Source organism: Myotis nattereri (assembly GCF_964212035.1).
Source record: "Myotis nattereri genome assembly, chromosome: 10".
Classification (NCBI taxonomy): Eukaryota; Metazoa; Chordata; class Mammalia; order Chiroptera; family Vespertilionidae; genus Myotis; species Myotis nattereri.
The window spans coordinates 66513499-66525578 of record NC_138085.1 but is presented as its reverse complement, the minus strand read 5'-3'; the positions used below and the strand labels follow the sequence as shown (position 1 = coordinate 66525578).

At 47.6% G+C, this 12080-nt stretch overlaps 1 protein-coding gene across 1 annotated transcript in view; it reads left to right on the top strand.

Annotated features, from left to right (window-relative positions):
• The window catches only part of CRIM1 (cysteine rich transmembrane BMP regulator 1), a 175547-nt gene that overhangs the window by 135606 nt on the left and 27861 nt on the right, over positions 1-12080 (top strand). The window contains exons 9-11 of the mRNA XM_081100911.1: positions 7343-7499; positions 10098-10219; positions 11322-11531. Of these exons, the coding sequence (XP_080957037.1) occupies positions 7343-7499; positions 10098-10219; positions 11322-11531 (489 nt within the window). The remainder of the gene's footprint in view (positions 1-7342; positions 7500-10097; positions 10220-11321; positions 11532-12080) is intronic.

The following is a 12080-nucleotide window of genomic DNA, read 5'->3' as shown; positions in this document are numbered from 1 at the left end:
AAGCACATTATGTGATTGACTATCCTTTGCCGTTCATGACATCCTCTGAGCAACCTGAAAGAAGAAGGAAAAATTGTACTGAACACAGACAAATACACAGCCATAGGGGGCGAAATAGGAAGGCCAAGACGCTGCTTCTTTATTCTGTTTTTCATCGTCATTTCTCTGTCTTCTGATGCATCATGGGTACCGCCCTCAGAGCCCTGGGTACGTCTTTCTAACCTCCCCGTTGCTCTCCCTCTAACATCACCTTGCTGGGCCACCCAGGGACCGGGAGGTCACCCACACAGGGTGTCACACTCCGTGTGCGGCGGTCATGACCCTTAGGATGTGCTTCTCTGTGTGGTTCCAGCTCACTTCCGTGTGGAGTCCAATCACATCCCCGAGCGAGACCTCTGACACTTGATAGAGTCTGTTAAATTTCCTCCGCACGCACAACCGATCACCCTTCATGTTTCAAATGATTATGAATGCCCCTAATTCTTCTACCAAAGTCAGTATCTTCAGTGCCCTCAGCCACTCCCCAGGCGATATCGTTCCAAGAACTCCCTTAGTCCTTTCCATCTTTTGACCCACTTAGAGTATGTCCTTGTCCTTACATAGGGTGTCCCAAAATTCACCAAGATTTGCAATTGAATTCATCAGCTGCTGTTAGGTGGTTCTCATCTGCTCTGGTTTTGAACATTTGGTGTTTTGTTTTGTTTTTCTTTAATGACATAAATACAAGGCCACATTTGACAAGAAATTATCCTGAGAGTTTCAAACCATTTTCCAACTAGTTGGGATATTTTTTTACTCTTGGTCATCTGATCGAAAACCTCAATGCCTCCAGCTTATATTAAATGAGCGTCACTTACATGTCCTCCTCCAAAACGCTGGACTAAAATTAAGTTGTACAGAACGAAGGGCAGATTCCTGTCGCTCTAAAGACCTTCCTGCAGAACGACACGTTGCCTCCATCTCCACGTGGAGGTCTTGAAACACGCGACCAGGATCTTGTCTGAAATCAGACCTGGACCTGGAAGCATCCCTTTGCTGGAAACCCCGTTTTAAACAGAAAATGAAGTCAGTGGGGCCCGGCTCCTTCTTCCTGAACCTACGCTGGCTCCTGGCGGCCAGGCCTTTCTCTTCTAAATGTCACAAACCACACGTTTAACCATTCTTCCTGCAGAATGTCCCATTGTGAATGTCAGGCTCAGTTTCTGTCGTTTTAGAATCCTCTGTCTTTTCTGAACTGACCTTTGGGCTTCCTTCCCTCCATTCCCTCTGGTCTCTCCTAAACACAGACAACGCTTCCCTAATCAGCAGGTTCTCTGGGCCTCGGGGGATGATTCCCCCCGGCTCAGAGACGGAATCTCAGTGCAGATGGAGGCTCACCTGACTTAGCCACTATCTCCGGCTTTCTGTGCCTCTTTGCCTCTACTGATCCATGCTTTCCGATGTTAGGCTATTTTGATACTCAGATACGAAATAGGAGTTGAGTAATTCTTTTTTCTTAATTGCAAGTTGTCATTCTGTCAGCCTGGTGGAGTTGGCACTAAAACGGAGTTGATAGAACTGTGGTTGTGACTATGGTATTGCCATCTGTAAATTTCCCAGAAGCCTCCAGTCATCGGGGGCGTCCTGCAGTGTTTCTGCCCAGAGGAGGCAGTCGGGCACGCACCTCTCGGCCTTTGATAGCAAAACCCGATGCATTAGGGAGCCGCCTTGGCAGCTGCGTCTGTTTATTTAAATGGCCAACTTTGTTTTTTGACAAGAAGGTAATCAGCGATTGTGTGTGAGGCCTTTATATTTTAGTCCTTCTCTCTCTTGAGCGACACATCCTTTCTGATCATGGGAGGGTACCGACATTTTTTTCTGAATTTTTTGAAGCCTAAAAATACAGATGTCATTGTGCTTAGTCACCCCACCTACCGCTTTCACCTGGCGTTTCTGTCAGGAACGTTTTGTCCCCGGAGACCCGCCACTCCACAATGAGCCCTTTGTAGTGATGTCCAAAGAAGCAGCTTCTTTCTCCCAGTTGTCATCAAGGCGAGTCACCAGCATCTCTCTGGCTTTTTGTAAATTGAGGCCATTGGGAAACTTCTGCTCTGCCTGCCTCGTGTCAGTGCTGCATGCTGGCTTCCTACAAGGAATATCTACTCCTCCATTTCATTAACGAGTAGGAAGACAGATGTAAGGGACACCGTTGCATCTTGTCTTTTCTGTTTGTTTGTTTTACATACACATCTTTACTAGCCACTCATTCTTTGCAAATTTTACCCATGTGTAAGGCTGTCTGTCTAGTCTTTCTTCCCTCCTCCCTCCCTCTTCCTTTGCCTGGTATAGACAACACCTGCCGAGCTCTAGGTTCTGTAGTAGGTGTTCATGCCGTAAAGATGAATAAACTGAAAGGCCTGCCCAAAGCAAAGCAATCAGTACCTGACACACTAATGAATAGCATTTCAAGCCGAATTCTATTAGGAGGACGCTTCAGTCCTGTGAGAATCCAGTCACTCGTATACACCAGAGTACGGCAGTAGCTGGCTCCTCTCCCAGCCCACCCTGGGGCTCGGGGCTCGGCGCACGGCAGGTGTTGGTTTGTGAATGAGCAGGAGCCATTAGAACTAGGGATGCCACTGGACGTCTTTCTTGTCTGTGGACTCGCCGTGCTCACCACGAATCCATTTCATCGCAGTGGGAGTCTCGACCTGGGTTAGTCTTTTGCCATCTCACTCACTGCCACCGTCCATTTACCTAAAAATATAACTAAACACCACGTGGAATTTGTCAGTCTGACCTTAGTGTCAGAAGTCTAGTCCTAGAGCATTCTGCCCCCTCCCCTCCCAGCAGCAATTCTGATTATTTGACGTGTTTGCAAGCCACACCTTTGGGAGGTGAGTCAGGTTTAACCGTATGCCAGGTCGTGGCTGTCAGATTCTTGTGGTTGTGTGCACCCCGCGCTCCCCAGGCTCTGGCCTCTGAGTGATCGCAGCAAGCGGCCTTCCTTACTTCCCCGGGCCTCTGCCCTCCCTCTCTGTGAAGGGCAGGTAATCATACCTAACTAGTGGGTTATTCTGAGGACTAGGGAATGCATGCGGTGCGAGCGTCACTCACCGAGACAACACTTGTTTCCTCTAGCCCGCAGCTGTTCTATAGCGTCCATTTCTGAGTCAGCCCAAGCAAGCTGACGTGGACAGCCCCCAGCTTCCCCCCTTTGTTCCAGCACCAGCCTGCCTCCGGTCCTTCCTGTCTCCGGACACTCACACACGGCTTTCCGTGTAAACCCTCAAATATTCTCCTTCTCTTACCCAGTTTTAGGAAAAGAGGAAGTTTCTTGTCATGAAGGGTGGCATGAGTGTGTTCTTTTCCCCGTCGCAGCCGCCTGATAAGTAATGATTTTGTCTAAATGTCTCCCACATGTGATTTTTCTGCATCCCACCACAAGCCTGTTCACGTGCAAGGGTCCTAACCATTGATGCCTAAGCTTTCTGTTAGGGATCATGCCTGTGTCTATAGGCCGCTGGCTTCAAGGTTTCCTAGCGTAAGAGGAGCACCAAGTAAATACTTCTGTCCTGTTCATTGGTTTGTTGTTCACTCATGCATTTTCTTCTTCCATTCATCTCGCATATCAAGCATATTGTAGACAATTACTTCGAAGATTGAAACCAAACCCCAGTAGAAACATGTCCTTCAGAGCCCACGGCAGGGATGGCAGAGGGTCCTTTCCTTTGGACCGCTAACAAATGCCCTTCTTTTCACACTGCTCAGCGAAGTTGTGCATCGAGTGCACACAGAGAAATTTACCCCTGACTCATGTCCTCAAGTACATATTTAAAATAAAGAGAAATGGGGTGGGAGATATTTAGGCAAGTTCAGTGGCAACAAACATTAGATCATTTGGATAAGCTACTAATAACAGTGTTGGTGGGACTATTAATAACACTGTTTTTTAACGAGAAATGTTCGTTGCTGTCAGCTTCAGCTCACTAGATGAACTATATGCACAGGTGATATCTGTGTGAATCAAATGCCATTCATCTTTTGGCATCTTATTTAAATCAAGTGGATTTGGCTGGAATATTTACAACTTCTCCACTTTTGACATGCTGTAATTTTTTTTTTTTATACATCATCACTTTTTTTTTTTTTAGTATATTTTTTATTGACTTTTTACAGAGAGGAAGGGAGAGAGATAGAGAGTTAGAAACATCGATGAGAGAGAAACATCGATCAGCTGCCTCCTGCACATCTCCTACTGGGGATGTGCCCGCAACCCAGGTACATGCCCTTGACCGGAATCGAACCTGGGACCTTTCAATCCGTAGGCCGATGCTCTATCCACTGAGCCAAACCGGTTTCAGCAAATAATTCTAGGAATTCATAATGCTTTTAGTCTAGAAACGGATGCAAACATAGAAGATGAATGGTGGTAGCAGGGAGGAAAAGCCTTCGTATTTTTTATGGCTTATGTATCTGAATCAGGCATCTACAGAAGGTTGCAGCATCCAATATTAGGGAGGCGGGCTCCCCGTGTTTATTGAGTGTAACTGAGCAACCACTTAGGGTCACAGATGGAGCCCCATTGACAGTGGTGCATTTCTTTAATAGTTTCAGGAACTTTCTGTCGCACTTAATGGATCTGGCAGGTTGATGGGAATTGCCAGTGCCCAGGGCGAGGTGGGTAGCAGAGGAGTGTGGCGAACCTGGGGGCGCTGTCACCTTGTGCCCTCGTGTGAGCTACAAGGTGTTTACTGAGAATAAAGTGGGGCCGCATCTTGGCCCTGGGAGCAGACATCTCTTTTTCTCCAGAGTAAACAGAGAGTTTATAATGTGGCTGCTATCGACCAGCCATACGCACAGGCCCTGTACTTGGCCATGATTTGTAACTTTCCCTTCAATGCCTATCTCCCAAGCATTTATAGATCACAGTGAAGTCATATAATGCTGAAAAATTATGACGACGAAGCCACCATTCTTTGTGGGGTTGCCTCACGTGAGGCACTAAAGCTCTTCAGACAGACTTATAAACCCCCACCCATCTATGAATAAGACCTTTCTCATCTCTTTCTTCTGCTCTTTATGTAAATGTTTGCCTCGATGAGATATTTCTCTTTTTTAAAAGTCCATAATTACATGGATCCAGGACTGCCTTCCAGGCCGTCTTTAATGTTCTGAGTCTCTGAGCTAGAAAGGTGGCATTTTGAGATATTTCACAAGTGCCAGTATTTTTGGAAAATTTCCAATACTATTAAAGTAAGTTTTTTCATTCTGTTATTTTTCCTGTGAGTATGGCCAGCCTGGATGAGAGTGGAGGAGTGAATAGCAAGGACATTGATTGATGGGTCCCTTCTGCAAATACATGCTGAACACTCGCTCCATGCTGCACACCAGGCCAGCACCTGGGCTGTGGAAATAAGGGAAATAGGTCCCTATCTGCCAGCCCCTTCTGTGGGGAGCAGACACAGAGCCTGCTGCCCACTTGTGCTTAAGGAGCAGCCATTGCTTGAAATTCTCTCCCATTGCAAAGCAGAAGTGGTTAAAATCAGAATTAGTTTTTATCATATGTTTTTTAACTTGGCGATGCAACAGTTTTCTATAAGGGTGAAGCCCATTCTAGATTAGGGTCTATAGAAAAACTCCTCTTCTAAAGGACTAGAAAAATAAAGGTACAAAGGTGACCAGACTCCAAAGTTTCAAGGAATTGAATGCCCAGGGATGTTGGCTCTGGGAAGTTCTCAAGTGCTTTTAACTCGTCCAGTTCCCAATATAATCACCTTGGTGTTGTGACCGAAAAATGCTTGTAATGGAAACATGGGCTCACAACGTGGGTCTTGGTGTCAGAGAAAGACGTGTGGCTGTGAGGTCTTCTCCCTCCATCTCCGTTCCCTACCTACGGGAATGTGGGAGGGTTGAAAAATGATGGCCTTTCAGGTTACATAATTACAGATTTTTAAGGGAGGCATTTAAAATGTGGCTTTTAAGGATGCAAATTAGTAATTAGTTGTTTCACAGTGTAATACAGACCCACGAGGTTGTATTAAGCACATGTAACGAAAGGTTTATGATCGTGACAAAGTAGAAAATTATACCATAAATCACATTTTCCTTTTTAAAAGATAGCAAATTAAACATGTGTGTATCGCCAGCTAAGATTCATGAAAGATGCTGTCTTAAAACACTTACGTAAAAACATGAGCTCATTTCACCTATTAATTGTAGTTAAGGTTTAATTTTAGATTAGAAGATTTGTGAGTGGAAGGGACTAATGTGCTCTGTTTTTCCTAGTAGTGTGTGCATTATTTATAATATTTAGGCTTAACGGATGTCCAAAAACAATAAAGATTAATGTATTATTTCAATGATAAATCGTCTCTGCTTCCCATCTTACTAACCCATGCAGAACAATAATCAAACATCCCCAGACGTTTGCCACCACTCAGATTCCCTCCCCAGTTAATTCAGACCGGTCTCAGCTTGCTTTCGTTCCATCACCAAAGCATGCTTTCTTTACCTTCACATTTGTATTCTCCGTATTATGCTGTTAATCCTTATATCATATCTTTTACAGTCTTTTTAGAAGTCGGAAGCTAATACCTGTAGTCGTTTCTTCTGCCAATCACCATTGCTTCCCCCCACACACACTTCTAAACCAGTAAGTTAAAACTAATAGGAGGCACTTCGAACATTTCATACAGTGCAGTTAAACCTTAATCTAGATATTCCTTCGGCACACGTCTGTTTTAGTCATTTAACTAAGTGTATCCAAATACCTGGATGTTCATCAGTAGTGGAGAAAAACAGCTGAGAGAAATATTTTGTCATATTGGAAAGAAAAGCGTAAAGAAAGCCTTTACGCTTCATTCTGTAATAGGCAGGATTATGTGATAACTTGTCAGGGTAAATATGTGTGAACATTTAAGAACGTACGTTATGATGGTCATACAGTGTAGCAACAAAATATATAATGAAATTTTGGGTGTAAGTTTCTAATTCTCACATTTGACCAGTAAATGGTAATCAGTCGTGTGAGGTGATTAATATCAAATTTCATGAAAAAATTTGCTCAGGCTTTTTTCACACGGCAAACAGTATTCACCAGCGCCCAGTTAGGATATACTTCAGAAATCTGGTTTTTAGGGTTGGGCTTCTTTTTGTATATATTGGTACCAGAGCGTGGGGTTGTGTGGTGATAGCCATAGCTCAGCACACTCTGCGGATCGCAGCCCTTCCTGATGCTGCGGCGGAGCGGAGACTGTGTGTGGAGGGGTGTGTGTGGAGGGCGGGAAGGCAGGGGCGTGGCCGGCGGCCCCGTGCTCTGCCCGGTCCTCTTTGGAAGGAACCCGCTGTCGTGTCTCCGCAGGGGAGGAGCTGTGCTGGGGCCTCCTGCGAGGCTGCACCTTGGACTGCCCCTTCGGCTTCCTGACGGACGCCCACAGCTGCGAGATCTGTCGGTGCCGCCCCCGGCCCAAGAAGTGCAGGCCCACCACCTGTGACAAGAGCTGTCCGTTTGGATACCTGTACGTATTTCTGACTGCGGAAGATCTGTTCCGAATTGTGTGTAACTTGGTGAAACGTCTGGACGTACCTGTGTTTGTCAGCTGTTGTGTGTATTTGCGACTGAATCGCTGTGGACCGAGTCCAGGATGTCCGTGCTGGTTTTGTCAGGTGGATCGGGAAGGCGGGCTAGCCCCAGATGAGAGTCAAGTTCACTCTTCCCTTTCATGAAGGTGTCCTTGTGAGGACGCTGCCCGGGGGCTGTTTCGGGCCACCTGTCCATGGCAGGGCCCTTGGACACACAGGGGATGGGACGGCCGTGTGTCCCAGGGCTGGACAGGTGTGTACCTTTCACAGCTGTCCCGGGGACTCAGTTGTTCAACCCATTCTGGAGGTCGGCTGGCAGGAACCCATCTGCAGTACCAAGCACCCACACCGGCCATGCCTCCATGTCTGACTTTGGTACTAGTCTACAATTCATAATGGCTTTTCTCTTTATATAGCAGTAGATTTTGTGAATTTTCTTGAACATAAGGATCGTGACTCTCATTTTCAAATACTTTTGAGTGAGCCAAACCCCATGAAATCAGCTTATTCCAGGGCAGGGGAGATAGACACATTTGTTCTCTAGTGTCTGGGCATCTATTTCTCTGCCTTTATATCAAGTTGGTCCCTTTAAAAGTTTCCTTTCAGAATGTTACCTTACCATCTTTCCTTGGTTCCCTTCTGCTTAGTCTTTCTCCCTTTCCAATTTGATACATTTATACAGTACTACCTCTCAGGGACTTAGCGCCTTCATATCTTGCCCATCTTATTAACGTCATCATTTTTATTATTCTTCTTGGAAATTCTGGCTTGGCAAGGAGGTGAGGACTCTTAATTCTAAATTTAATTGCATGAGTTGGGAACACTATTCTTAAAAATTCCCCAAGTAAACTCATCATCATTGTTCTTAATCCTAAAGTATGAATCTGATACTAATAATAGTCAAGGTATTTCTTAGCTTCGCTGCTAATGTAGAGTAGAGCATTGTTATCATAGTTGCTGCAGCCACTTGGTGCAGGGTTATGAGTTCAGGGTCAAGGCTGCGCTCGAGTCAAGCCTTCATCCTAGAGGATTAGAGATGTCCCTTTGTCTTCCTGTCGGTCAGCACATCCGGGAGGACCAAGTTGACCACCGTGGACGATGAGCATCCCCTCAGCCAGAGCAGTAGCTGTTTCACTAGGGCAGCCTCTGAAGGGAAACCCTGCCAGAGACCACAGGGGGAGTGCTAGGATGAGGGCAGCATTGGTGCTGGTGTACACCTGCCCGGCGATCACTCCTGCATGTTAGTGCTTGCGGAACGGAGGGGGGAGGAGCCGGCAGTGGATGAATAAGTGAGTGAGCAAACAAATCAGTTGAAGCCTTGGCAGGCCTTGAAAATGACACCGTATATGACATGAATATGAATAATTCATTTAATTCGCTGTCCTCACTGTGTGAAAGCAAACAAGTAGACCATTTTGCCCAGTAAATCGCAATTTAATTGTCCCTTGAGGAGTGGTAAGCTGTAGGGGCACCGTGGTTTTCCCATAGGGCTGTCTTGTTGTAGAGCCCCTTACTTGCCCAAGATGAGAAAGAATGGGGTGTTTTTTTTCTTTTTAAGTTGAACACCACTTCTGCCACTTATGGCTAATTGGGATGAACCCCGAGGGTGTAAATAGGATAACTCCTCCTGTAGATGAGATGGTGGGCCTGAGAGAGGACGCCGGCCTGCAGCCAGTGGCCAGAAGACAGAGTGGGTGAGCTCCTTCTGTAACAGGCAGTATCCTTCTCTTTTTCAGAAAAAAAAAAAGAGAAAGGAAGGTATCATTGGTGAGAATTATTTGCCCAGAAAACTCTCCACTTAAACTCTGTGATAATATTGATAAGCATATACTCATTTAATATCATCTTTCCAGTCGGCACAGACTTAGGCGCTCTAGCTTATTAAAGGGGGAAAACGTGCCTCAACCTTTTCCTTTGCCCCACATGCCTCTGCCATACCCCCAGGCAGCACCTCTTCCCGTGGGTGCTCTTTCCTCAGAGCAGCTCCTGGACACTGACTGCGGGGTCTCTCAGGGCTCTTACTGCCAGTCAGTGTGTGTCACATCCCAGCTCCACGGATCCTTCACGCCTTCCGCCTCCCATAAGTGTCCATAAGTAGATCTCTCATTACCATTTTGCTGCAACTTCTCAGGGACTGTGGTCATGGGAGGAAGCCTGTGGCCCTTGCCAAAGAAGGACCTCTGCCCCCACCACTGTCTCCAACCCTGACCCACAGTGTATCCCTCGCCATGCTGGTCACGGAGATGCACATTGACCCTGTGTGGCTGTGGTGCCACTGCTCCTGATGAGATGGACAGCCCTGTGATTGGGGTTCTGACATTGGCGTCCCAGAAGCACATGCGTGCCTGAGCCTGGGTGGGAGTGGTCGCGGCCACGGGGAGCTCATCGCACACCACTGCAGGAGCTTTCGGGAGCAAAAGTCAGGTCCTCCCGCTTAGTAATGATCTCGCGTCCCTGGCCCTCGGTCTGAGTGCTTGGGCATCACTCCAGACTTTGGGATGTTTCTGACCTCTGACAAAATTTTAATTACTCAGGAAGAATAAGCACGGCTGTGACATCTGTCGCTGCAGGAAGTGCCCAGAGCTCCCGTGCAATAAAACCTGCCTCTTGGGTTTCCAGAACGACAGCCGCGGCTGTCTTACCTGCAGGTGCAGAGGTAGGTGTGACCGCGTGACCCCTCCCTCCTCAGCGGCCAGGGGCTCGGCAGCCAGGGCCAGGAGGGCGTCCTGTCAATGACGCAGTCTCGGTGATTGCTGCCTACTCAGACACAGATGTCCCTCTCTGTGGGACCTGCCCTTTTCCTGTCACCGTAACAGAGGGAAAGCTCACAATAGAATTTAAAGCAAGCACAGAGGCAGGCCCACCGACCAAGGTGACCACTGCTCAGCTCTTCAGGCCGACTTGGCTCAGAGCTTCAGCCTGAAGCACCTTGATCTTGACCTCCATAGTCTCGCTCCGTCCGCAGTGGATGGATACAGTTGAGACAGCAAAGATCCCTTTTCAGACTCCCTCAGGTGGGTGTGACTGAACAGTCCCCTGATTGTTTCCATGAGAATTTAGACGTCTGCTGCATAAGCACACGCCGGCCTGTCGTGGCTACAGGCGAGGATCACAGGACCTTTGGTCTGGGACTCCCTCCCACCCCAGGGCCGGTCCTAAGCCACTGAGCATCGCCCAGGCACCGTTCCCGCCCTCCCCCAGCTCCAGCCCCCTGCCCGCCCCACACTGTGATTTAGTTGTCAGCATGATCCACAGATGAAGCAATAAAAGATCCCTCCATTCTGTTTTTTTTTTCAAAGTTGGACAGTTACCACCTTAATGGTGTTTTTAGGGGTCAGAGTAAACAAAAATCCAGTCCCTGCTTTAACTCTGTTGCTGACCAAAACCGTGCCAGCTGCCAGGGTCCCGGGATTCCCCCACTGGGTGACTTCTAGAGCGATTGTTCTGCACGTATTAAACATGTGGGCAACATTTGCTGTGAAATCAATGCTTGTTTGTTGTATAAAAAATGAGGAAGTTGAATGAAAGAAGTAAAACCCACCTGTAATCCCACAAATAGGACAGAAATATACTTTCAGGGTTTTTGTTGGTTTTTTTTTTCAAAATTGCGAGCATGTTCACTGAAACTCTTTTCCTGAGTAACCTGTCCTTGTAGACGGGCGTTGGGTGGCTGGGCAGCATTCCCTGCGAGGACGCTGCGGGCAGTTCGCCCTGTGCGGTCGCCACGTCCTTACCGAGGCTGCCTTGTGTCCGTGCAGAGGTCCCCGCATCACCCACCTCACCTGCCCTGTCCGGCACGTGCCTGTCCATGGACGGCCATCACCATAAAAACGAGGAGAGTTGGCACGACGGGTGCCGAGAGTGCTACTGCCACAACGGCCGGGAGATGTGCGCGCTCATCACCTGCCCGGTGCCCGCCTGCGGCAGCCCCACCATCCGCCCGGGACAGTGCTGCCCGTCGTGCTCAGGTAAAAGCCGGCCGCCGTCTGGTGCGCTCCCTACGCAATGCTGTCTGCCCAGCGGGTCTCATCACATCTGTGCTGGGGGTGGAGGTGGGGGGAGTTGCAGGGCACAGGGCACGGCCTGGAACGCAGGTCAGTGCTCCGTGGTTCTGGTCAACCACAGACACAGGGTCAGCGAGTGCTGTAAACGCTCAGCCAGAGGCCAAAGAAAAATCTAAAGCTCTAACTCCCCTCTCTTATTTTTGAATGGCTCCCTCAATTATATTGGTCTTTGAACTACATTTGTGTAAAGGCTGTGGGCCTATGCACTTCTTCAGTTCCAGCTCTCCATTTGATGGAGCGTGGATTAAGGCTGAAGTCTTAGTTAATTGGAAGAGATTGGTGTTAATTGTGTTCCATAAAAGCTTGTTATTTACAAAATTAATGTTGGAGATGGAGAGGATTATTAAAGTCCAAAGCTATTGCTCTTTTTTAAATTAATGGATTTGGGGGCGGGGAGGGGAAATAAATTACTGGATATGTGGCATGCTTGCCAAATGGAAAAATTCAGAGTGA